Source organism: Daphnia magna, linkage group LG4, assembly GCF_020631705.1.
Source record: "Daphnia magna isolate NIES linkage group LG4, ASM2063170v1.1, whole genome shotgun sequence".
NCBI classification, from domain to species: Eukaryota; Metazoa; Arthropoda; class Branchiopoda; order Diplostraca; family Daphniidae; genus Daphnia; species Daphnia magna.
Window position 1 is genome coordinate 11,622,173 of NC_059185.1, and position 20,944 is coordinate 11,643,116.

General features: G+C 41.4%; 6 protein-coding genes across 6 annotated transcripts; 3 read left to right on the plus strand and 3 right to left on the minus strand.

Moving 5' to 3' along the window:
• Positions 1 to 1,921, minus strand: LOC116920136 (sin3 histone deacetylase corepressor complex component SDS3). The gene is given in 9 exon segments (XM_045173065.1): positions 1 to 224; positions 297 to 378; positions 441 to 502; positions 504 to 552; positions 608 to 909; positions 970 to 1,179; positions 1,248 to 1,353; positions 1,413 to 1,479; positions 1,550 to 1,921. Coding segments are annotated over 9 exon segments (1,167 nt in total). The 5' UTR covers positions 1,743 to 1,921; the 3' UTR covers positions 1 to 128.
• Positions 1,922 to 2,074: 153 nt separating this feature from the next.
• Positions 2,075 to 3,638, plus strand: LOC116920138 (ubiquitin carboxyl-terminal hydrolase 30). The gene is made up of 4 exons (XM_032926210.2): positions 2,075 to 2,587; positions 2,644 to 2,933; positions 2,993 to 3,190; positions 3,262 to 3,638. The coding sequence occupies exons 1-4, from the start codon at positions 2,269 to 2,271 to the stop codon at positions 3,604 to 3,606; spliced, it is 1,152 nt and encodes a 383-aa protein (XP_032782101.2). The 5' UTR covers positions 2,075 to 2,268; the 3' UTR covers positions 3,607 to 3,638.
• Positions 3,639 to 3,857: 219 nt separating this feature from the next.
• LOC116934211 (nuclear speckle splicing regulatory protein 1) lies at positions 3,858 to 5,887 on the plus strand. The gene is made up of 5 exons (XM_032941793.2): positions 3,858 to 4,146; positions 4,409 to 4,589; positions 4,665 to 4,817; positions 4,890 to 5,097; positions 5,170 to 5,887. Exons 1-5 carry the CDS (start codon positions 4,127 to 4,129, stop codon positions 5,781 to 5,783), a joined length of 1,176 nt encoding a protein of 391 aa, XP_032797684.2. The 5' UTR covers positions 3,858 to 4,126; the 3' UTR covers positions 5,784 to 5,887.
• Positions 5,794 to 7,453, minus strand: LOC116920139 (the record flags this gene model as incomplete). The annotated part of the gene is given in 3 exon segments (XM_045172650.1): positions 5,794 to 6,634; positions 7,082 to 7,238; positions 7,241 to 7,453. Coding segments are annotated over 3 exon segments (1,059 nt in total), but the record flags the coding sequence as incomplete, so codon positions are not given.
• Positions 7,454 to 10,608: 3,155 nt separating this feature from the next.
• LOC116920137 (rhomboid-related protein 2) lies at positions 10,609 to 13,113 on the minus strand. The gene is made up of 7 exons (XM_032926209.2): positions 12,972 to 13,113; positions 12,517 to 12,694; positions 12,418 to 12,453; positions 12,023 to 12,352; positions 11,797 to 11,939; positions 11,522 to 11,735; positions 10,609 to 11,430 (listed from the first exon to the last, which is right to left on the minus strand). The coding sequence occupies exons 2-7, from the start codon at positions 12,640 to 12,642 to the stop codon at positions 11,125 to 11,127; spliced, it is 1,155 nt and encodes a 384-aa protein (XP_032782100.1). The 5' UTR covers positions 12,643 to 12,694; positions 12,972 to 13,113; the 3' UTR covers positions 10,609 to 11,124.
• Positions 13,114 to 13,941: 828 nt separating this feature from the next.
• Positions 13,942 to 20,864, plus strand: LOC116920131 (tudor domain-containing 6). Its single transcript, XM_032926191.2, is given in 12 exon segments — positions 13,942 to 14,103; positions 14,158 to 15,582; positions 15,649 to 15,933; positions 15,989 to 16,298; positions 16,360 to 16,507; positions 16,509 to 16,855; positions 16,925 to 17,490; positions 17,558 to 17,806; positions 17,871 to 18,003; positions 18,064 to 18,617; positions 18,620 to 20,595; positions 20,671 to 20,864. Coding segments are annotated over 11 exon segments (6,012 nt in total). The 5' UTR covers positions 13,942 to 14,103; positions 14,158 to 14,178; the 3' UTR covers positions 20,711 to 20,864.
• Positions 20,865 to 20,944: the final 80 nt, after the last annotated feature.

The window sequence follows — 20,944 nt, forward strand, 5'->3', positions numbered from 1 at the left end:
TTATCATTGGTTCCATCGGATAATACCGAAGACACGGAACGAAACACTGTTTATTTGTAAGGAAGAAGTTATGTCACGATTAACAATTCACATTCATACGCGCGGAAAACAAATAATTCTTAATTGTTTCATGGAGCTTTTCGGCCGAGTGTGTATTTACCTCGGCAAAGCTGCCAAATGGAAATTTTAACTTTGCCGCCGTCAGCTGGGCGACGCACCCAAACCTAACAAACAAGAAGAACATAACAAGTTAGTTAAATTTGTCAAGAACGAAAAACTAATAATGGACATTTTACCGCTTCTGTGCCGATCGCGGAAATAACTCCAGCAAAGCGGGCCTTCTTTCCCTCAACTTGGACTGTCTGCCCCCGGTGGTACCTGTTAAATATAACGGGTTTATTGAATTGTGAAACTACCAGAACAGTAATGAAGCGAGTTACCATCGTTTTTCATAAAACAGTTTCCCATCTTCTACTCGAGCCTCGAATGTCGCTTGGTTCTCCTCCACTATTCCAACCAGAATAGCCGTAAGACTGGCCTTGTACTGGCGATCTGTTTGAAACTATTAGGTTATACAGTTGTCAAAGTACACGAGCAGTCCGATTACCTGGATGGTGACTGGTCCGACTGTCTTGCTGGGGAACTATAGTTACTTCGGCGATTGGGGATGCCATTATTGGAACCTCGAATAGCCGACTGACCAGTGCCTCCCGAGGGTTTAGTTGGTGGAGGGCCAGATGCCCCACGTTCAATAGCTCTTAAATCATCAGCTACATCGTTCTCATCAAGTAGGTAAGCTAACTGGGCTGGGGCCATCTTTCTCCTTTTGTCAGAAGGGCCTGACGAAGAATTAACATTGATGGGATCGTTAGGACGACGGCGTAGTTTTCTTGTTGTAGGCGCTTTAATCTGCATTCGGGTACGGTAAAAAAATCAAACGGGAAATATAGTTAGAAGTCTAAAACTGACCTCCATGGAATCTCCGGTGAGTTCTATAGTAACGCGTTCGGTTTCCACATGGCGTTTCTTCTCTTCTAACTCAGAAATGAGATTTTCCTGTAACTCAATTTTTTTCTCCTCTAATTCTCTTGATGCTGATTGCTTTTCATTAATATATTCTTCTTCTGCTCTTTGCATTTCATAGTCCTTCCATACTTCATTTAGTAGAAGCCTAGATTTTCAATAAAAAAAAGAATGAGTAATCATTAGGGAAGTAAAGTACTTGATGGATTATTTACCGATCCTTTGTAGACAGTTTCTAGCTTTTTTAACTTCCTTAGATAATCAGGATGAAGCCCTTGTTCAAGCTGTTCTAGTTGCTGTTTCAGATAGGCTAACTTGTCCCGGTAAATCCTATAAATACAACAGAATAACAGCAAGTTTTTATTAGAACAATGAAACTGAAAACCTACTGTTCTCTCATTTCAGTGTATTCATCTTCTTTCTTCTGTTGATCTGTTTCACTGGCATCTTCTGTATCTAAACTCATAAACATGGCCTACATTATAAACAAATAACAGGACAAACAACACAAAAGGTTTAGACTCACCTTCATCACTTGGTTGTAATAGTTGTGCTTGCTCCCCCTGTCTGATGAGAGCCAAATCTTCTTCAATACCTCTGACATTTGAATTGGAAAACTGGGCAGCACTGATTTCTTCAACTAGGCTTGGAGCTGTGCGACTGTAGGGGAAACTGGACGATCCCCGAGAAGGAGACCCTACGTAAGCCATCTCGCCCATAACAGTCTTTAGCTCTCACTACGAAACAAAACGTCCTCTTTGTTGATCGTCCAACTTAAACAAAACCTGAGATTTCTACAGCTCACGAAAACCACCGCACACAATACCTTCTGGGAAACTTTGTCTTTGCCTGAACTTACAAGTTACAACGGTTGCAGCTTGCAGGATACGAATGTATACATACGCGCTAAATTTTCACAGCTGTGCTTTTTCTGGCTTTACGACTACTACAAACTTTCAAAATCGTATCGAAACGTTATTTATCGATGTTTAGGTATCGATAGATAATATCGTTCAAATAGGTAAGCGATTTATTGATTGTCAGGCTTTATTTACGATTTATTCATGCGTTGTTAATCATGCTCGTAGCCTTTCTTAACTTTTCTGATTAAGTATATTGTAACGTTTTCTAATATTTTAAGTGCTCATGATTATATCGCTCTGTGGAAACGACTGCCAGTAGTCCCTTTGTAGAAATTGATACCCGATGGTACACGTGTTGATATAAAATGTCTTCATTCCGGAAATGTTAAAATCAGTTTTAAAACATTATTGGTTTACTGGGGCTGCCACAGTAGCAGTGGTTGCATCAGCTGCATACTTTGTCGCTGTAGGAGAGCCAGATAGTGAAAGGAAAACTGTGAAAAACCCGAAGAGCAAACCTAAAAACAAATTGTCTGGTCTAATAAATGAAGGAAATACCTGCTTTATCAATGCCACCTTGCAGGCATTGGCATCGTGTCCCATCTTCTTTAACTGGATTGATTCAGTCTTGACAAGAAAGACATCAGATATTACTGAACATTATCTCAGAACCACCTGCAGTCTTAACATGACAATGGCTGGTGAGTTTGCTTTTTTCCATTTTAATGTCCAAAATAATTTCTGAATTATTTTTCAGTTATAAACAATCAACACCCGACTATTGATGTACATACATTTAATTCAAGACAATTGATTCAGTCATTGGAAAAACATGGCTGGAACCTCAAGTCAGAGGAACAAGATGCACATGAGTTTTTCAACATGTTATCCACTACTATAGATGAAGAAATCAACAAGAACAATAAAATTAGTAAAGGAATATCAATTGATGAGCAAGCAACTACCAGTGTTTGTCAACCAAACTCTTCTTCACCATTTAGAGGCTATTTGGCTAGTCAACTGTGTTGTTTATCATGTGGACACAAAGTAGGAACTTTATAATATTCTGTTATAATTCAGCTAAATTTTTGTATGTTTCAATCTAGTCTGTCCGATACGATGCATTCGAATGTTTATCAATTCCGTTGCCAAAGTTGGATGTGCGAAATGCCTTCACCATGCTCAATGTAGAAGGTTTGTTGAAACAGTTTCTGGCTGCAGAAACGGTGGGTGAAGTACAATGTGATAGCTGTTCGTTGAAGAACGGAAAGAGCGTATTCCTGAAGCAGCTTAGCCTCGGCAAGGTATAACTTACTTTAAATTCTGATATTCTAAAAATTTCTAAAAAAAAGTCTTGTGTCTATTGAAACAACAGCTACCGCAATGTCTGTGTCTTCACATTCAACGTTGCGACTGGACCAATGCCGGCCAATTGACGAAACGTCAAGATTTAGTCAGATTTAGCGAAGAATTGAATGTTGGTAATTTTGTCTACACCAATCGACTTTCCGGAAACTTCAAACCCGTTACTTACCGATTACGGGCCGTTGTCGAACATCTGGGAATGGCCGATTCTGGGCATTTTGTTACCTTTAGACGGAATATCGTCGATGGCCGCACAAGGTGGTTCTACACCTCCGACACGTTTACAAGGACGGCCACATTTGATGAAGTTCTCAAGTCAAGCCCCTATATGCTATTTTATGAACGGTGTACATAGGTATCGTCATAATACATTATTTGTATTGGTAATTCACGAAATTTTTTTAGGTTTAATAAGAAAATGCTAATGATTTTGATCAGCGGAGTTTATTAAAGGCTTTGCAGTTTGGATGGAAAAGCAAAGAGACAAGAAAAAGATTTAGAATCCTACATATATGAAATTCGGATTAATCTTAGATGCAAATGATAAAAGAGTAAAAAGACAAATGAGAAATGACATTTAAAATTGTTCAAATGGCAGGCGCAGGCATGTTGATGTTGTATAAGTTGGCAACAGCGGATCCCTAGCAGACTACTATTTCTATAATGTGGGAAAGCTTTGTCAGTTTCTAAAAAACAAAACACTCGGTTTCCGATTCCAACCATTTTTAAGTAACGTTTTCCCGCTTCAACTTTAACCTAACATTTTTGGCGCGCTAATTACGCGGGTTTTATGCCTATTTGTTAGATATCCACTTCATATCTTGATTATCCTATAGTATTTGGACGTGTCCCATAACAGTTCCCACGAGTTTGTCATGGATCCCAACAATAAGAAGTATGAAACTGAATATTTTTTTCTTCTTAATTAAATTGACCTAGCCTTTTTTCTTCAAACCACCCTGATGAACTTGGTTTCATGCAGTGTCAAATGGGTTCAATTTTCCCAATGTGAATAGTTCAAGAAATTAGAATCAATTTTGTTATTTATGAAAGCAAGAGTGGGTTGTTGTGCAACAAAAGATTTTGTTGCCATAGATGTTACATGTTCTTTTAATCAAGGTGGTGCTTAATTAATTTTGTTGAACTTGTCATCTTAGATATGGTTTGATTATTCCATCCAAAAATAAAGGAATAAAATCTTCCTTTTTGTCGAACGTAAATGAGTTGAAAAGACCTGGCAAAGTTTTTGAAGGTGATGGCAGCTCAAGTGATGACAATCTTGAAGAAGATGAGGAAGAGGGAAACAAAGTGTTGGACTGGAGAAGTCGTGCAGTTGCTGTAAGTTTTGGGTTTATTCACTACCTGGCCAAAACATTGTGTTTAAAACAAAAAGAAATCCTTTATTTTCCTCAGAAAGCTGCAGAAAAGAGCATGCAGCGAAATCAAGCCAGACAAGTAGCGCTCAAAGCACTAGCAGAGGATCCAACTGTGTATCAATACGATGAGGTATATGATGAAATGCAACAGAAAAGAGAAGAAAGCAAACCACCAAAGGAAGAAAGAAAAGTAAGCATCAGTTATATTTAATATTGAAAATGGTACCTCTAATCAGCCTACTTTAACTTCTTTCCCCTATAGCCCAAGTACATTGGCAACCTCCTAAAAACAGCTGAATTGCGTAAGGTAGAATTGGAGAGAAGGGTGGAGAGAAAGGTCCAAAAGGAGAGGGAAACAGAGGGTGACATGTTCAACGACAAAGAATCATTCGTGACACCCGCATACCGAGCTAAATTAGCAGAGTTAAAAAAATTGGAAGAAGAAGAAAGATTACGTGAACTCAGTGAAGGTAAATCTTGCACTGTGTTGAAAATTAATCCTATTGTTTCAGCATGACACATTTTCTTTTCTCGAATTACAGCTAATTTAGACGTGACGAAACAGCGGGATCTCAGTGGCTTTTACCGCCATCTATACAAACAGACTTTTTCAGAAGACCAGCCCAAGAAAATCGAGAAACCAGAAGAACCCGTGACGTTCAAGAAAGAACCCGTCGAATCGGATTCAAAGACCCGGCGCCAGTACCGTTCACGAAGGGAAGAGGAAGAAGAAGAAGTAGAAGTACCTTCACCCGAACCAGGAACGGAACAAGTTGAACCAGAAACATCCGGTGCCCAGAAAATGCCCGACGGTAAATCTCACATGGACAGTAGACCTGCTGCGTCTGCTTCTTTGGTTTCGGCCGCTGCCACTGACCGCGCTGCCACAGCCGATCGTGCTGCCAAGAAAACCGCTGCTTCCGATGCCATGGCAGAATCTATAGTCTCTTCCCACCATTCAAACGTTAAAGAGGAGGAGGACTCTGAATCGGATAATGACAGTGAAAAACGTTCGAGCCATTCACCGCCCCCCGAAGAGGTCACCGCCCCACCGAAAATCAAGATAGACATATGGAAAAAACGGACCACCGGCCAGCTGCTCGAAGAGGCCATTCAACGATACTTGGCAAGAAAAGCAGCCAGAGAAATGGATTAATTGTCCAACACAATTTTTCATTTCTTTATTTCATACATATAACGGCTATTTACAAATAACGTTTTGTTACTTCTGTACAAGAAAATACCGACCAACAAACACAAGCGGAGCTCAAGTTCTTGAACTCAATACGAAAACAAGTAATGATAATTTAATTTGCTATTAATCCTCCATTGTAAGATAGCGTAGGACTGATGGGGGAAGTCCCATCTGCTGTAATTCTCTTGCCCAGCTTTTGACTGGCGAAGAGTGTCGGCGGATAACCGTCCAGGCGGCGTAGCGTAACGGTTGCGGCTGTCTCCAGTAGGGCGATAGAATGGATTTGAGCTGAACGAAAACGGGTCCGAGGACGCGGATAAAACGTCCGTGACGCAACATGGAGCGCAGAACAAGTGCCTTGAAAGCTTCCGGACGGCTGCCCATAGTACGACCGAGTAAATCGGCAGTGATTGTAGCCCCAGTAACGCATCGACATCTTACAATGGCCTGCAAGAAAGAACCAAATGGACTGTCGCCTCCGGTTGCGTTGCGGTGCCAAACATCCGCTCCGCGGTTGAGAAGCAAACGCGTTAAATCGGAAGCTCCATCCAGGGCTGCCACGGAATGCGACAATAAAGTTTGTTGGCCGTTGTCTTCAGCGTCGATTAGAGCGCCATGATCCAGCAGGTGGGACGCAATCTGGTGTGCCAGCCGGAAGCAACCTTTTCTCAATAGAATTTTGACGTAGGACAGAGCCGTTTCGCCCCTTTCGTCCGTCACATTGACGTCTATCCCGCTGCGCAGGATATCGTCGATCCGAGCGACGAGTATAATAGCCGCCCGCTGTTCATCTGCATGTCGGTCAGCGGCTTCTGTTTGTAAAACAACAAGAAAGAGGACAAACATTGATGAGTTTGATGACTCGACGAAAATATGTGGACAACATCAAAGGCCAAATGATAGGAGCACACTGAGGTCAATGACTCGACAAATCGATACCGCCTGGATTGTAGGGCAAAATAGTCATCCCTGCACTACTGCACAAAAAAATATATATATGTTTGGACAACAGTTCGCTCTGTGTGTCAGCGAGATGTTGGTTGAAAAAGACCAAGTTCATTCAACTCTACAATGTGTGTGTGTGAGTGGGTTCGAATCTAATGACTGTAAATGACGATGACCCGAGCCCGATCGGGTGTCCTTTTTTCTTTCTCCACAGCGAACAAGAGAAGGTATTAACTGGTCGATTTCGTTTTTTTGTTTTACAGTTTAACACACCACAAGTGTCTTTTGTTTTGAGAAGCCAGTAATGATCTTACCAAGAAGAGCTGCGTGTAAAGCCGAGAGATTATTGGTGCTACTAGAACTGTCCGCCTGAGATTTGGTTCGATTCCTGGTACACTCCGGCGGGCACGGCAACAAACAGCAACACGAATGTAATTCTCCGGCTGAAATGACTGCGTCATCGGTCGATGCGCACTACCATCACCATCTGATGCACCGATGGGTTTAGTAGCCGAGCTCGATTCCAACGCCAACACCAATTGAAGCTTTTCCAAAGTGGCGTATCGATCACCGTCTCTATTTCCAGAAATGAAAACGATGTTAATTGTATTCTCCGCCTCATTAAGAAAACCGGTTTTAATGTAAACCGCAAAGAGGTTATTTAAACTTCGTTTAATGGATTCCGGTTATTATGTAAATCAAAGAGAGGGAAACTAACGGTAACTTGAATTAGAAAAACATATATATAATATTTGTGTTTAAAAAATTTAGCCAGTTTCCTGATTTGCATGTGCATTTCTAGATCAACATCCGGTCAACGTCCTTCAGCCAATTCCTACTATGGTTGCGCGTGAGGATTGGTCGTTACACGTTGTTACACGCTACGTAGGACAATTGGGTAAGTTCAGAACAACAACAAAAATCAACACCCAACAGCGTAAGGTTCGACACGACGAACGCACGAACATAGTGTCATTAGCCTCCCGAAAATTGTTGAGCAGTGATTTTTCTTCTCTCTTTGCTTGGCTCAAAGAGAAAAGTACAATGCGCCTAACGGAATGTTGCAGCTCGACAATTTTTTCTTTCTCGCTGCTAGGTATGTTGTTCCTCTTAGTGTTATGTAAGAATGACTCCTCCCACAGGTACGCAACAAAACACGTCGTCGATGACGTCACGGATGGGTCGTTGCCTATGACGCTTTACTATATACACACTGTGCATACTACGTCGAATGTAGACGAGCGCACGCGCGTTCATTGACCATCTTTTTTTTTTACCAGGTCGTCCAATGCCCGAGATTCTTATGACGCTCGTGATTCTTCTTCCTCAATCATGAATTCAAACATCGACGTTTAAGTATCGTACAATAATATTCACTTAGTCGACAAATTGGAATTTATCTTTAGTTTAAAATAGTTTTTTTTGTTTACAGTACCTGTGGCCAAAATCATTCTTTGACGTGCATTCTGGTCCGTTTTTTTTGCGATTTTCCAAAACTCACTCGATTTCACAATTTCACTGGAAAACCAAAAAAACTACACTTGCAAATTAAGCAGTTGAAATTGATTTGCAAGTGACGTATCGAACAATCATCAAACACAAACAACAGCAGCAAAAACAAAACGTGTTGCGTAGAAAGCTGAGGAACGTGTTTGCACTCTGAGAGCAGCAACGGTCGATGTCGGCCGACCGGAGGCGACTGAAAGATCACTGACTCGGTCCTCTTCGCTATATACGGCCAGAAGAGAGAGAGAGACTATAGGCAAACAGCACACACACACACGCGGTTCAAAGGAACTCAGAATGTGGGCGGAGAAAAAGAAGAAACAACAGTTTCCAAGAGTTCGTCAGCAGCGAAAGTGGCCGATAGGACATCGACCGAACTGGTCGGTATACATTTCGCTTCGACTGTTATGCACGTATACAGGCTTGCTGTGTGTAAGCAAGCAACTCTATCCGAGTTGATAGAACTGTACCGTTCAGTCCTGCCTTCTTTTCATGATTATGTGACCGATCCACGGTACCGTTTTTCTATTCTATCAAAGATGTAGAGTTAGATACGATTATTATTATTTCATTTCATTGCACTCGGCTACCGACCGCTCATGACCGAACCCAGTCAGCTACCCCGAGAGATAGTTGAAAAGAAAGGAAAACAATTTCGTTCCAAAAACACTGGGGTATCATACCCCGAATGACTGGTCTCATTGTCTTCCTAAATAGTGGCTAACTATCAAGCGCATTGAACTCGAAATCAATCTGATTGTCGATACGTTTTCCGTTTTCTTCCTTTTCCGAGGGTTCATTGAATTTCGTGCTGATGCAATTGAATGATAAATAAAGATGGCAATAAAGTTGTAGTCATTTATGGACGGAAGAGAGAGAAAAAAAAAAGGATGCGCAGAGATTCTGCCAAAAATTGAGACTGACTCGACCCAACACGATTTTATTCCCCCTTCTGTATTCGTCTTTTGAACTCTTGAACGCATATTGCGGTGAGATGGCGGCCGGGGACGTGACCGGGCGTTCGTTCACACGACACGCACACGCACGCTCACATTTGAACAAAATGCAAAAAAAAAAAAATAGGAAGAAGAAAATTGAAAATGACAAGATTTTTCTCATCGTTATCAATTTAAAAATAATAGTATGCCGTATATGTGTGTGTAAGTACAGTAAACGTAATAGCCAGTTTGTTCGGGCACAATGTCCATCATACTTTTCGGTTTCTTTTCAACTACCGGGAACCTGACCGTAAAATGTGAACGAGACATGCGTACGTAAACAAATGTATACATATATGTACTTTTATTTTATTTACAGGTGCGTACAGTACTGTACACAAATGGTTGACTACCCCGTTGGAACTTGGACAAAAATTACACCATCACACGGCTCGAATAGCTCGGGTTCGACGACAGGGAAGCACATCGGTTATCACCATATAATCACCCAACTTACTCCACTACCGTATGTGCATTCATGATGTACACATGTGGGTATGGTAAGCGGCTTTTTCTTTTTGAGAAATCATTTTTAATAATAATAATAATAACAAACAACACGCGCGCCATATGCCCCGTTGAAAAAAGCCTATTCGTAAAGTTTTTTTTTTTAAACTCGTTATGTCCAGTTACAAGGCGTCGCGATTTTCTTCTTTTTAGGAGAGAAATAATGACCTTAATTAACCATACAGCAAGTTCCGGTATTTCCTTTTTCTGTACGTTTTCCAGGGCCCCCGCTGTGATATATCGTTATTTCCCCTCATTATTAGAGCCATAGTTTCATATGTATTTTTTTGTTAAAGATAATTAATATTTAGGATTTTTAATTGGATATTAATGATTAAGAGAATTTCTTAATATTTAGTTACATTTTCCGGTTGATTAAAAAATAATTTCACCAAATTCTTTTAAGTAAACAAATATTTACATTTCTAATCGATTTCCCAAAATTTATGATCAAACGAATCAAAACAATTACCATTTTCCGTAATTTAATGCATAGCAGATGAATCGTTGGACAATGTGATTTGAAAATATTCCCGCAAGGCAAGAAGGAAAAAAGAACGCAAGAAAAAAAAAAACTTTGGAAAAGGCAAACGACCTCCAGGCCGTCGGGTGAACAGTCGGCATTGGCCCTCTCTCTCTCTCTCTTTCTCTCTAGGTATAAAGTATACATTTTAGTTCGTTCGTTGGTTCGCATGGTGTAGTGCTTGTATACGTTATGCATTTGTTTTTTGTCCCGTGTGATGAATACGGACAAATGGATGCAAATTTTTTTGGACGAAATGTTTGGAATGGAAGAAAGAAGACCATGGTAGAAAAGAAAACGTGACTAGTTTATGGAATTACTGAAAGATTTGAAGTCTTTTTTTTATTGACTTTTAAATCTCATTGATGATTTATAAATGTTCTTTTATCATGTCTAAAACAGGAAGGGAACAAGGGAACTTAGAAAAATGAATTTTTTAAAACGAGCAAGTCCAAAAATAGAGGAAAAAGGTATTTGCACATTTGCACTGTTTTTAGCACATAAATTTTCAAATTTGAAGCTTTTTTTTTTCGTAACTTTTTGTTTTAAGGTAATTTCAAATGAACAAACTCAATCACTCAAATGTCACGGAACTAGGCAGAATGGATAATACAGCAGGTAATAGAGAGGCACATGTTGGTTTGGGGCAATAAACTCGTGTCTTGTTGTCCGTTAAATTCCGGGTTGGCGGGCAGTGGCTTAGACGGATTGGTTTTGTGGCCATTCAAAAAAGACAAGTAAAAAAAAAAAGGATAGTTGCTCGATGGTTGATTGGCTTTTCTTGGTTTTAAGAAGTTGATGGATTTTCTTTTTTTCTTTTCATTCAACGCGGTGGTGGGAAGTGGTCGACCCAGAGGAAGTTGATGGCAATAGCAGCAGCCATAAGAGCGACATATACGGCGAAGCAGATCCACCAGACGACCTTCTCCCACCTTTCGACTTGCAAATTTCTTAGGACGTTGACGCCGACGAGAAGACCTGCAATGGCACCAGCAAAATGCGCAGCGTAACCCACCTTTGTGTCGACATTTTCAACGTAGCGGTAGTAAACGGCCGTGCCCACGTCTACGCCCACCAAGACGACGAAAAATAGCAAACGCCAAATGGCAAATTCCATTTCTTTCCAGTTCTGTTTGGTTGGTCACGAAAACAAAACGCAGAGAATGAATGATTGGACGTGATTGATGACTACTAATAAACCTAGATGAAGAGATACATACCAAAATGAGGCTAGCCAGATGGGCAAGCAGTAAAGCGTAGACCCCTCCAGAAGCACCGGCGAGATAAACGGTTGGATCGAGTACGGAAGTGCCGAGTGAACCCGCAATTACGCCAGCCACGTAAATAATGAGCACTCTCCACCACGAATGGACCATTTCCAGGGGGATCCCGAGAACTACTTGAACCAGTATGTTGGTACCAATATGGATAAATCTGTGGGATTTTCAATGCTCAATGAATTAATATCTTAAATTTGCAGAATGCTTTGCTGTACCCTGAATGTATGAGCATGTAGGAGACGAAACGCCATGCTTCGTATCTTTTGTATGGGTCGTATATGAGAGGAGATTTAAACGGAACAGGTCCATTCGGTCCAACACCGCCCATTTCAATAGCGTAGTAGATAAAGACACCTAACTAGATTTCGCAATGACAAAAGATGTTAAATGAAAATGTTGAGGAATGTGAATGATGAAGAAGACATTTCGAGATGAGTTTACTTCGATAAGGCTAAGTAGCGGCATCAGTAAAGGCGGTGGGCAGCATTTGTATTCTTCTAAACCGCTTTTTACAACGTCATTTCGCTCGCCTCTTGGCACAACGACGTAAGCAGCCGTCCTCATCATCATATTTAGCTTCGGGTAGAGTATGGCTAAATCGTGGGTACGGACAAGAGTCATAAACTCACGAAAATCCAATACACCGTTACGATCTCTGTCGGCCATGGAAACAATCTCGTTGATCACCGACAACGGAATACTGGTGTCAGCTCGTTTTAATACAGAAGCCAGCTCTGCTAATGGAATGGCACCATCGTGGTCTTCATCAAACTAGTAATAGAAGACCAATACCATGTTAAAAGATAATTACAAACGGAGAGTGAATGAGTACTTACTCGGTCAAAAATGGGTTTCCATTTCTGCAATAAAGCCTAAAATATTAAACAAAAAAAACATGTAATCTTGCCAAACAATTATTTCTTAAAAACACTTACTCTATCTTCCTCTAGATTGCTCATTTCAATGTCCATTCCAGTTAAATTTGGGTACAGCTGATTATCACTTTGTTCACTCCTTGAGCTGGCCTGCCTGCCGTACAAATGCCTCCCTGTAGTAGGCATGATTCGAGGTGTTGCTGCTTTCTACGGTCTGAAACAATATCCTGTTTGGGCTCTGAAGTGACAAAGGCTATTAGAAGTTATGGGAAAGAAAAGTACAAGCTGCACGCCTCAAGGACTTCCGTAGCGTGAATAACACGAAACCCAGCGGATATCCGACTGTGGTGCCTATATAGCTTGTAATCAATGAGTCACCGCACATTTCGGAAACAAACATACACAAAGCTCTTTTCGTTTTTGTAAACAGTCGGAAAAAATCTTGACATCATCGATAGAATTGAGTTATTTACACTAAACTGATCGAAAATCCGCAAACATAAGAGAATTATTACCAAATGATAAAGGCAGCAAATATATCCAGTGCCTTTTTTTTTAAGTCCCAAGCCCAAAAGCCAACACCTCACCTCTATTGCAACAACACAGCAGACAGAATCTGTCAAAGTTTCTACGGAAACGCTGTAGGCGGTGCAGGTGCAGTCCAAGCAACTACAGGTGATAAGCTATGTTTTTTGTGTGTGTGCCAACTGCCAATCATCAAGATTACGAGTAACTTGAACGCTTATTTCAGAAAAAGAAATATTTGACAACTCAATGTTATCTTGTTATTTTTTCTTGCTAATTAATTTTATTAAGCAATGTTACTTTTTGCCATCAGTATTTTTACACCTGCTCCTGAGTGTCATTTTCATGGTCACGACTTGATGCTTTATCGTTTTGTATTTCCCATGTTGACCTAGTAGTTATTACGTTAAGAGTAGAAAATGATTTATCTTCGTTGATTATGTGTTTTTTCTAATGAAAAAAAAAAAAATACAGCGTATAACTTAGGTAAGCGAGCCGTTGGGCTGCCAGCAAATGTAAGGTTTGAGGGTTTTCACCACCTCTCTGGACGAGTATTGTAGTTTTGCTGAGCTTGCAAATCGTAAAGGCATAGTTTAATAGTTGTCACCACGTTTACGTATCACCACTATAAGAATCCGTCATTATGGAAGTAAATGAATATAAAATATGAAAATAGATTTAATCGTATTACGATTTAGCATTTGTTTGTATCAATCACCTACCTGTTATGAAAGATTATTCCATTGTGAACGTTTCTACCAAAAACCGTGGTAATCAATGTCGGCGTACTTAGTGCTCAATCATAATTTTTTTCTACGAAAAATGCCAAATACTGTATATTCCGTTTTTAAAAGCAGATTTAGACCTTAAAAACAGAAAATTAAAAACGAATTAATCTTTGCAAAGTGCAAACAAATCGAATCTGCGTTTGTCGGCGGAATTGATGATGACAAATATCAGATGGCAACGTAGCTTAAATCGTCTGAACCGAACTGATCTCTGCCATTGAAAACGTTTTGCTTCTCATTCGTTTAATTTTATCTCACATCTGCTCGTTCACGTCCCGTCATCTTTAAATTATTCTTTTGCTGAAATCTTATTGGATTGTTTTCATTACCACTGGTACAGTTTAAAAAATTATTATAATTTGCTATTCTGTATTGTTTTCTTGTTTAGAGTTTCTTTTCTCTTAACAAAATGACGTCGAATTATTTCAACGTCTACGTGACGCACGTGGTTGAGGTCATCGACTGCCAAGAGAAACCCAACTACTGCAATTTGATCTTCTGGGGTCAGAAAGATCGCATCCTAGCAACTAAAATGGAAGAACAGATTATTGCATGCAAGTTTGATTCCTACCCTCGGCCTATGATGAGTGACCTTAGGAAAGATAAGGTTTTCTGTGCGCTAGTGAACAATGGTTGGTTGAGAGCAACGATCAGTGATTACACTGTAGATAGAAATGGGGAACTTGAAGTTTTCTGCATTGATTATGGCTACACTGTTATGGTTCCAATGGCTTGCATTAAAGCTGTCCCCCCAACTTCAACCTACATCAGCAGCTGCCATCCTTTGGCCACAAAATTTCTTTTAGCTGATGTAGTGATTCAAAAGGGACCACGAGGAAAGGAACCCGTACTTCAATACTTGAAAAGAAATGTGGAAAACAAGAATGTCAAAGCAGTGGCATTGGGTATCCACAATGACTTCGAAGGAGTAAGAGTCTATTTAAATGATCAGCTTTTGGCAAAACTGTTGGTGGAAAAATACCTGGGAACCTCAGCCACAACATATTTTGATGCTCTCAAAGAACCAGTTCCCATTCAACGCTATTTCTCTGTAGCTTCCCTCTCACCTCCTTCAATGGTGAAGAATACGCGGATCCCTAGCTTGGGACATGCGGAAAAGCCAATCAGTAACGCGTTGCCAACTGCTTCATCTCAAAACAAGCCCAATCCAGTAAAATCCTTCACGGCTTCGTGTCTGGAAGTGAATGTGGCCCATTCGGTCGTGGTGACCTTCGTGCAGAATGGACCTCAGAAGTTTGTCGTTCAGTGCAACTCTCCAGAAGCAGTTCGAAAACTGAACGATATTTCGCGGCAATTATCCAGTTACGCTGCACTCAATTCCAAAACACTAACCAAGCCTGAACGTGGTGACGCTTGTATTGCCATCTCCTGTCGAGATAAATTGTTCCATCGTGGCGTTGTTACACAGGTAGAAGATATCAAGTTCGCTCAAGTGTACTTTGTCGACTATGGCTATACGGAATTAGTTGACCTTCGTTCAATGTTCGAAATTCCATCTGAGTTGGTCGCCGTTAACCTTCTAGCTTTCCGCGTTACGCTCGAAGAATCCGCTGCCTTGATGACGCACGACGGAATTTCAGAAGCCTTCACACGACTGGTTTTATATCGAAACTTTAAATGTCACGTGTCAGGAGAAACAATACCACAATCAGTAATTCTTGTGGACGAGGCCGGACGCAGCGTCAAGGATTTAGTCCTATCGGCCTTGGTAGAATCTCAGAAAGCCTTGAATGTATCCGAACTACTCAAAACAACATCACTGTCACCCATCCTTCCTGGGGCAAACATTAAAGTATTAACGTCTAATCAAAGTTTAAAGTATTAGCGTTCACAAAAATTGTCTTTTCCTTTGTTGTAGATTGCTGCAGTGGAAGTCGGGGACGAAGAAAACCTTTTCGTTACATACGCCGGCCCTCCTGGACAGTTTTTCGGCCAGTTTGAAAGACGATCTGTAAGTGAGCTGGAAGCTTTGAAAAACGAACTTCGGTCTGCCTATTCCAGCTGTGGCATTCCGGGTGAGATTCTTCAAGTTCCCTTGCTATATTCTGACCTCAAAAGCCACGTTGGAGACTATGCCGTAATTAGATGGACAGCCGACAAACTTCTTTATCGAGTTAAAATTATTAACGAATATGGCAATGATGTAAGTTCTGCTATTGGGTCGATGAGGGATTTGTATTAATCCTATATTTATTTAGGTGTCCGTCTCCTTTGTAGACTACGGGAACAATATAAAAATTTCCCGCCAAGAAATATGGGCTCCAGTGAAAAGCCTCAAGTTGTTTTCCATACAACCTTTTGGCATTTATTGCTTCGTTTCCGGAATTAAAGTACCGGAAAACGAATGGGCTCTCCAAGTCAGTGACAAGTCAGTCCGCGTGAAGATCGGCCAGCCCATTAATGGAGTTTATCCTGCTACATTCGACAATCCTATCACAAATGACATTAATCGGCCGTTGAGTGCATGCTCCAATCTATCACCTGTAGCAAATGAATGGCGCCCTTCAGGTGAATCGATAACCGGCTTAAAGATTACAAAATTAATGCGATTTTAAACTTCATTTTATAGTTGATGGCGTCAAACCAGTGACGAATCGTAAACTCGAATTTGATGCTCCCCAAGAATCAGGATTTGTTCGAAATGCAATGCCCAATATTGCATTCGATCAGGCTGCGATTCTCAATGACAACGAGCTGGATGATTCGTGGGCTCCGCCCTAAGGCTGGTGGAAAGGTACCAAATAGACCAAAGACGCGGAGCATTTCTTCGGTGAGCTCAAATGCTAGCCAAGGTCAAGTAGAGCAAATGGATTGGGAAAGCACTGAACCCAAACAATTTCCCAGCCAGCCGATGCCCAAATCTCAGCCTGTTGAAGTTTCTAAGCGAGCAATGCCAATTTCCCTTCCTATTCCGCTCATCTATCCAAACCAAAAAGGATTGGAAGGTACAACCACGAGCGTCGAAATTGTATTTGTCAACAATCCCAACAGCTTTTATTGCCATCTAGCTGATACGGGCCCACTTCTTGAAGACTTGATGGACAAATTGGCAAGAGCCTACACAGGTAATAGAAGTGACTGTAAGAGTTCAAATCCTTGATCCATTCAAAAGCATTTTATTTGTCTTTTTTCAGATACCTCAAAAGAATCTATTAAAAGCGTGAGTGTGGGCGTAGCCTGCGTCGCCCAATATACCGATGATGGTGGCTGGTACCGTGGCCAAGTTTTAAACGTGGAAGGAAGCGAAGTCGAAGTGCTATTTGTAGACTATGGCAATAAACAACGAACTCCTACGAGTTTAATAAAGGATATTCAGGAAGAATTCGTAAAACTGCAGCCACAGGCTTATCATTGTTCTTTGGCGGGCGTTCAAGATTCGACGCGTTCCTGGACTTCCGAAGATAAGGCCCGTTTCGAACAAGTTGGGATGGGCAAACGTGTCACTGCTATATTTTCTGACCGACGTGAAAATGCTAAATACCCGGTTCGTTTAACGTTGGAGATGGAGACAGACCAGACTGGTGCCTCTCCTGTCGTAATCAATGACCTTTTTGCTCCTACTCGCAAAACTCTGCCGGTGCCTGATGTTGCCAACTACCCAGCCCTGCCAACTTCTTTCGATTCAACCGAAGTCAACCTTGCTTGGTTTCATAATATTGGCAAATTCTTCCTCAGTCCTGTCAATCTTGCTCCATATCAGGTAATTTATCTGACAATGTAGAATTTTGTTTATAATTCGGGATTTTGTTAATGCTTGAAAATTCTAGAAAGAATTAGACCAGTTGGGAGAGTACTACACCGCTTTATCTAGTAGTGAATTGGTGGAAGATTCACCAAGCGTCGGCTTACCCTGTGTGGTGCGGTTCAAGGATGATGACCGTTTTTACCGTTCTCAAATTTTGTCGATTCATGGGAACTTCGCACAAGTGCTCTTCGTGGATTATGGCAACGAACAGGAGACTCCTCTGAAGGAGCTGAAACGCATCCACCCTCGCTTCATGAAATGCCCTCAACTGGTATACTTTGTTTTGCAATTTCTTTGTATTCGTACATAATTCGTATTTATCTTTATCTATACAGACTTGGCAATGCAGGTTGAAAAATGTCATAATGCCTGATTCCGAAATCTATTACTCCCAAGATTTGAGGATGCACATCAACGCATGCTTTCCACATGGGCAAATTCTTGGAGCTCGATTTTATCCACCTACAGGTTCGCTTGTGTTTATCAGATGAATTGTTATTGATTAACGCATTTATTGGTTTGATGTAGACGGCATTTACAATGTTGATTTGAATGTGCCGGAAATTGGAGACGTCGCTCAGTACCTTGTGAAAAACAAGATTCTCTGTTTTCACAACACCTGTTCTGGAAAGGAAGTGAAAGTGCCGCCACAGAATCTCGACTTCGCTCCAGATAAAATTATCTCCACGGGTGCCTTCGTGTCTTTCGCCAAAACACCACTGGAGTTCTGGGTCCAGTTAGAACCAGACGCGGTCGATGTTCTAATGGAGCAGTCGGATACAATTGTCACTCAACCAGAGTTCCTTAACGACAAAACGAACTTTGTTCCAGTTGCAGGGGCGTTCTGTCTGGCTTTCTTTTCCGATGATAGACGTTGGTACCGAGCCGTTGTAGAAACGCTTGAGCAAAATCGTGTCATTGTCAATTACATCGACTACGGAAACTCCTCTACTGTAGCCCTGGATCATCTTCGAGCCCTTCCAGTCTCACTTGCGGATAAACCTGCCATGGTTTTCAAATGCTGTCTGGATGGAATAGAATCTCCAATTTCGAAGGACGTTACGGAAGCTTTTCTATTGGTCAAGTAATGGACCTTGTAGCTACTGTGAAATTTATTAAGATCGTCAACGGAGTTTTGCATGTCCGTCTGTACAATACGGCTGACGGGAAGGATTTGGCTGAAAAGATAGGTCTTCCTGTAAAACCGATTGAATTGGAGGTTTACGTCGCCTATTGTATTTCACCAGACAATTTTTGGATCCAACGGAAAGAAGATGAGAGCAAGGTGACTGAAATTCAAGATCAACTGTATCGAGAACTGGAAGGGGCGAACGCGGGCTCATACCGAATGCAAGGACAGCCAATTCCTGGGCAAATTTACGCCGTAAACCATCCCGTGTATCACACCTGGTACAGAGCTCAAGTGGAGTTTCTCGATGGCCATTCGGGAATGGCTGAAGTTCGGTTTATCGATTATGGAGACCGCCATAAAGTTTCCTTGTCCGATTTCCGCCATTTGCCTAGCAGCCTGAAAGATTTCCCTACGATGGCCGTTGAATCTTCTTTGAATTGTCAATCAAGACCGAAACACTGGCCTGAACAGGCTTTAAAATATTTTAACTCTATTTGCTCTCCAGAAGTAGTGTTTCGTGTGAAATTCGGGGCTAAAAATGGCAGCGTCCAGCAAATTGATTGCATGGAAACTCCGACAGAGAACGTAATCGAAACGCTGAACTCAAAAATCAAACAATTCCTATTGGAAGACGCTGGAAGAGTTCTAGAGGCGCTGGACTCGGTTTCTAAATCCTATAAGGAAATTGAATCACATCCAGTGATTCGTCCGAGTGCGGAGTTGATCAGTGAACTACATTGCGTTCCGGGACAATCGATTTCTTCCAAGGCCGTTGCCGTTTGCTTGACGTCACCCTCTGCTGTTTGGCTTCACTTAGATCCGTCATCGGCTAACACACTAATGGAATCTATTCAAAAACACGTCAGAAGTACGGAATTCTCCAAAACCAAACCAGTTGAGCCACTCGTCGGACTTTCTTGTCTTGCTTTGTTTCCCGAAGATCAGCGTTGGTACCGGGCTGTAATTGAAAGTGTGGATCGAAATTTGGCCACCGTTAATTATGTCGACTATGGAAATTCTTCTACGATAGGTCTGGATCTACTCCGACCTCTGCCATCATCCCTAGTGGCACAGCCTGCGTTGGCGTTGAAGTGTGCCCTGGATGGAGTTGATAGATGTCCCAACGGATTGCCAAACACCAGCAAATGCCAGTCTGCCATCTTTGATCAAACAATGCTCGTTACCTTTATTGAGAAAACGGAGAAACACATTTATGTAAGATTACGAGATACAGCCGGAAACGACCTAAACGAGAAACTCGGTCTACCTGCCTCAGTCACTGCAACGACGAATGTTAGACTGGGCAATGAGGCGAGCAATGCAACTTCTCTCCAGTCGCACAATGGAGTGATTTCGGGTGCAGTAGATGTCAGAGTGTCTTACGTCAAGTCAGCTGGAATGTTTTGGATCCAATACGAGAGCAACATAGAAGAAATTGAACAAATCAGGGATAACCTTCGACCGCTAGACGCTAATGATGCCCCCAATGTTCCACCCATCAGCGTAAAAGAAAATGTCCTTTACGCAGTTATGCATCCGGAATATAACCGTTTCTTCCGCGCTCGAGCCAATCAAGTAAATGGCGACATGGTTGAAGCATTTTTCTTGGATATTGGTTATACAGACTGGGTCCCACTGTCCAGCGTCCGTCCATGTCCTGCAATTTTGAAGTACATTCCACCGATGGCAAGTGAATGTACGTTCCGGACTCCTGTCTATCCGGATCAGTATTGCGAAGAAATACAGAAGGCTTTTAGTGGCGCAACAGAAGGTGTCGTTTGCCAGGCTGTTTTCAGCGGCCCACAGCCGGCCCAAGGCGTTCAGTGCATCGAATCGCTATTTGCTAAAGGTGTAAACGTGGGCAATCTCCTTTATAATTTGATTTCATCATCCGCCCCTCAATCAGGAACTGCAGGCGGGTTTCGCAAGTAAGTTTTCTCATTGTTCAAAGAAACTTAAAAGGAAAACTATTTTTTTTTTAAAGTTCTTTTTCTGTGTTCTAGTTTCCCATTGTTTCCCAGCAAACAGCAAAGAGGGCTGTGAAAAAGTAAATGAAAAATTTAAGAAGTTTTATGTTCGTTTTGTAATGTAAAAGATGTGATGTTTATTCTCATTGTGATTCCTTTTTTGAACTTCTTTCATTCCAATTCTGTGTTGAATCTAGATCTTTTAAATACATTTTCGTTTTTGAAGCGTTTTTTTAGTGCTGTCGTCTACGTATTTATTTTTTCAAAGTTCCTCACTGTGCATGAATAGCTTGTCCTGTTAACGAGAGAG

What these genes read in the sequence shown, in the direction of transcription:
- LOC116920138 (XM_032926210.2), top strand. Translation starts at nt 2,269, where the DNA reads ATGTTAAAATCAGTTTTAAAACATTATTGGTTTACTGGGGCTGCCACA. An exon ending in TCTTAACATGACAATGGCTG is followed by an intron (nt 2,588 to 2,643) that starts GTGAGTTTGCTT and finishes ATTATTTTTCAG; the next exon opens with TTATAAACAATCAACACCCG. An exon ending in GTTTATCATGTGGACACAAA is followed by an intron (nt 2,934 to 2,992) that starts GTAGGAACTTTA and finishes GTTTCAATCTAG; the next exon opens with TCTGTCCGATACGATGCATT.
- LOC116934211 (XM_032941793.2), top strand. Translation starts at nt 4,127, where the DNA reads ATGGATCCCAACAATAAGAA. An exon ending in ATGGATCCCAACAATAAGAA is followed by an intron (nt 4,147 to 4,408) that starts GTATGAAACTGA and finishes TTGTCATCTTAG; the next exon opens with ATATGGTTTGATTATTCCAT. An exon ending in CACCAAAGGAAGAAAGAAAA is followed by an intron (nt 4,818 to 4,889) that starts GTAAGCATCAGT and finishes TTTCCCCTATAG; the next exon opens with CCCAAGTACATTGGCAACCT.
- LOC116920137 (XM_032926209.2), bottom strand. Translation starts at nt 12,642, where the DNA reads ATGCCTACTACAGGGAGGCATTTGTACGGCAGGCAGGCCAGCTCAAGG. An exon ending in TACATGCTCATACATTCAGG is followed by an intron (nt 11,736 to 11,796) that starts GTACAGCAAAGC and finishes AAAATCCCACAG; the next exon opens with ATTTATCCATATTGGTACCA. An exon ending in ATCTGGCTAGCCTCATTTTG is followed by an intron (nt 11,431 to 11,521) that starts GTATGTATCTCT and finishes CCAACCAAACAG; the next exon opens with AACTGGAAAGAAATGGAATT.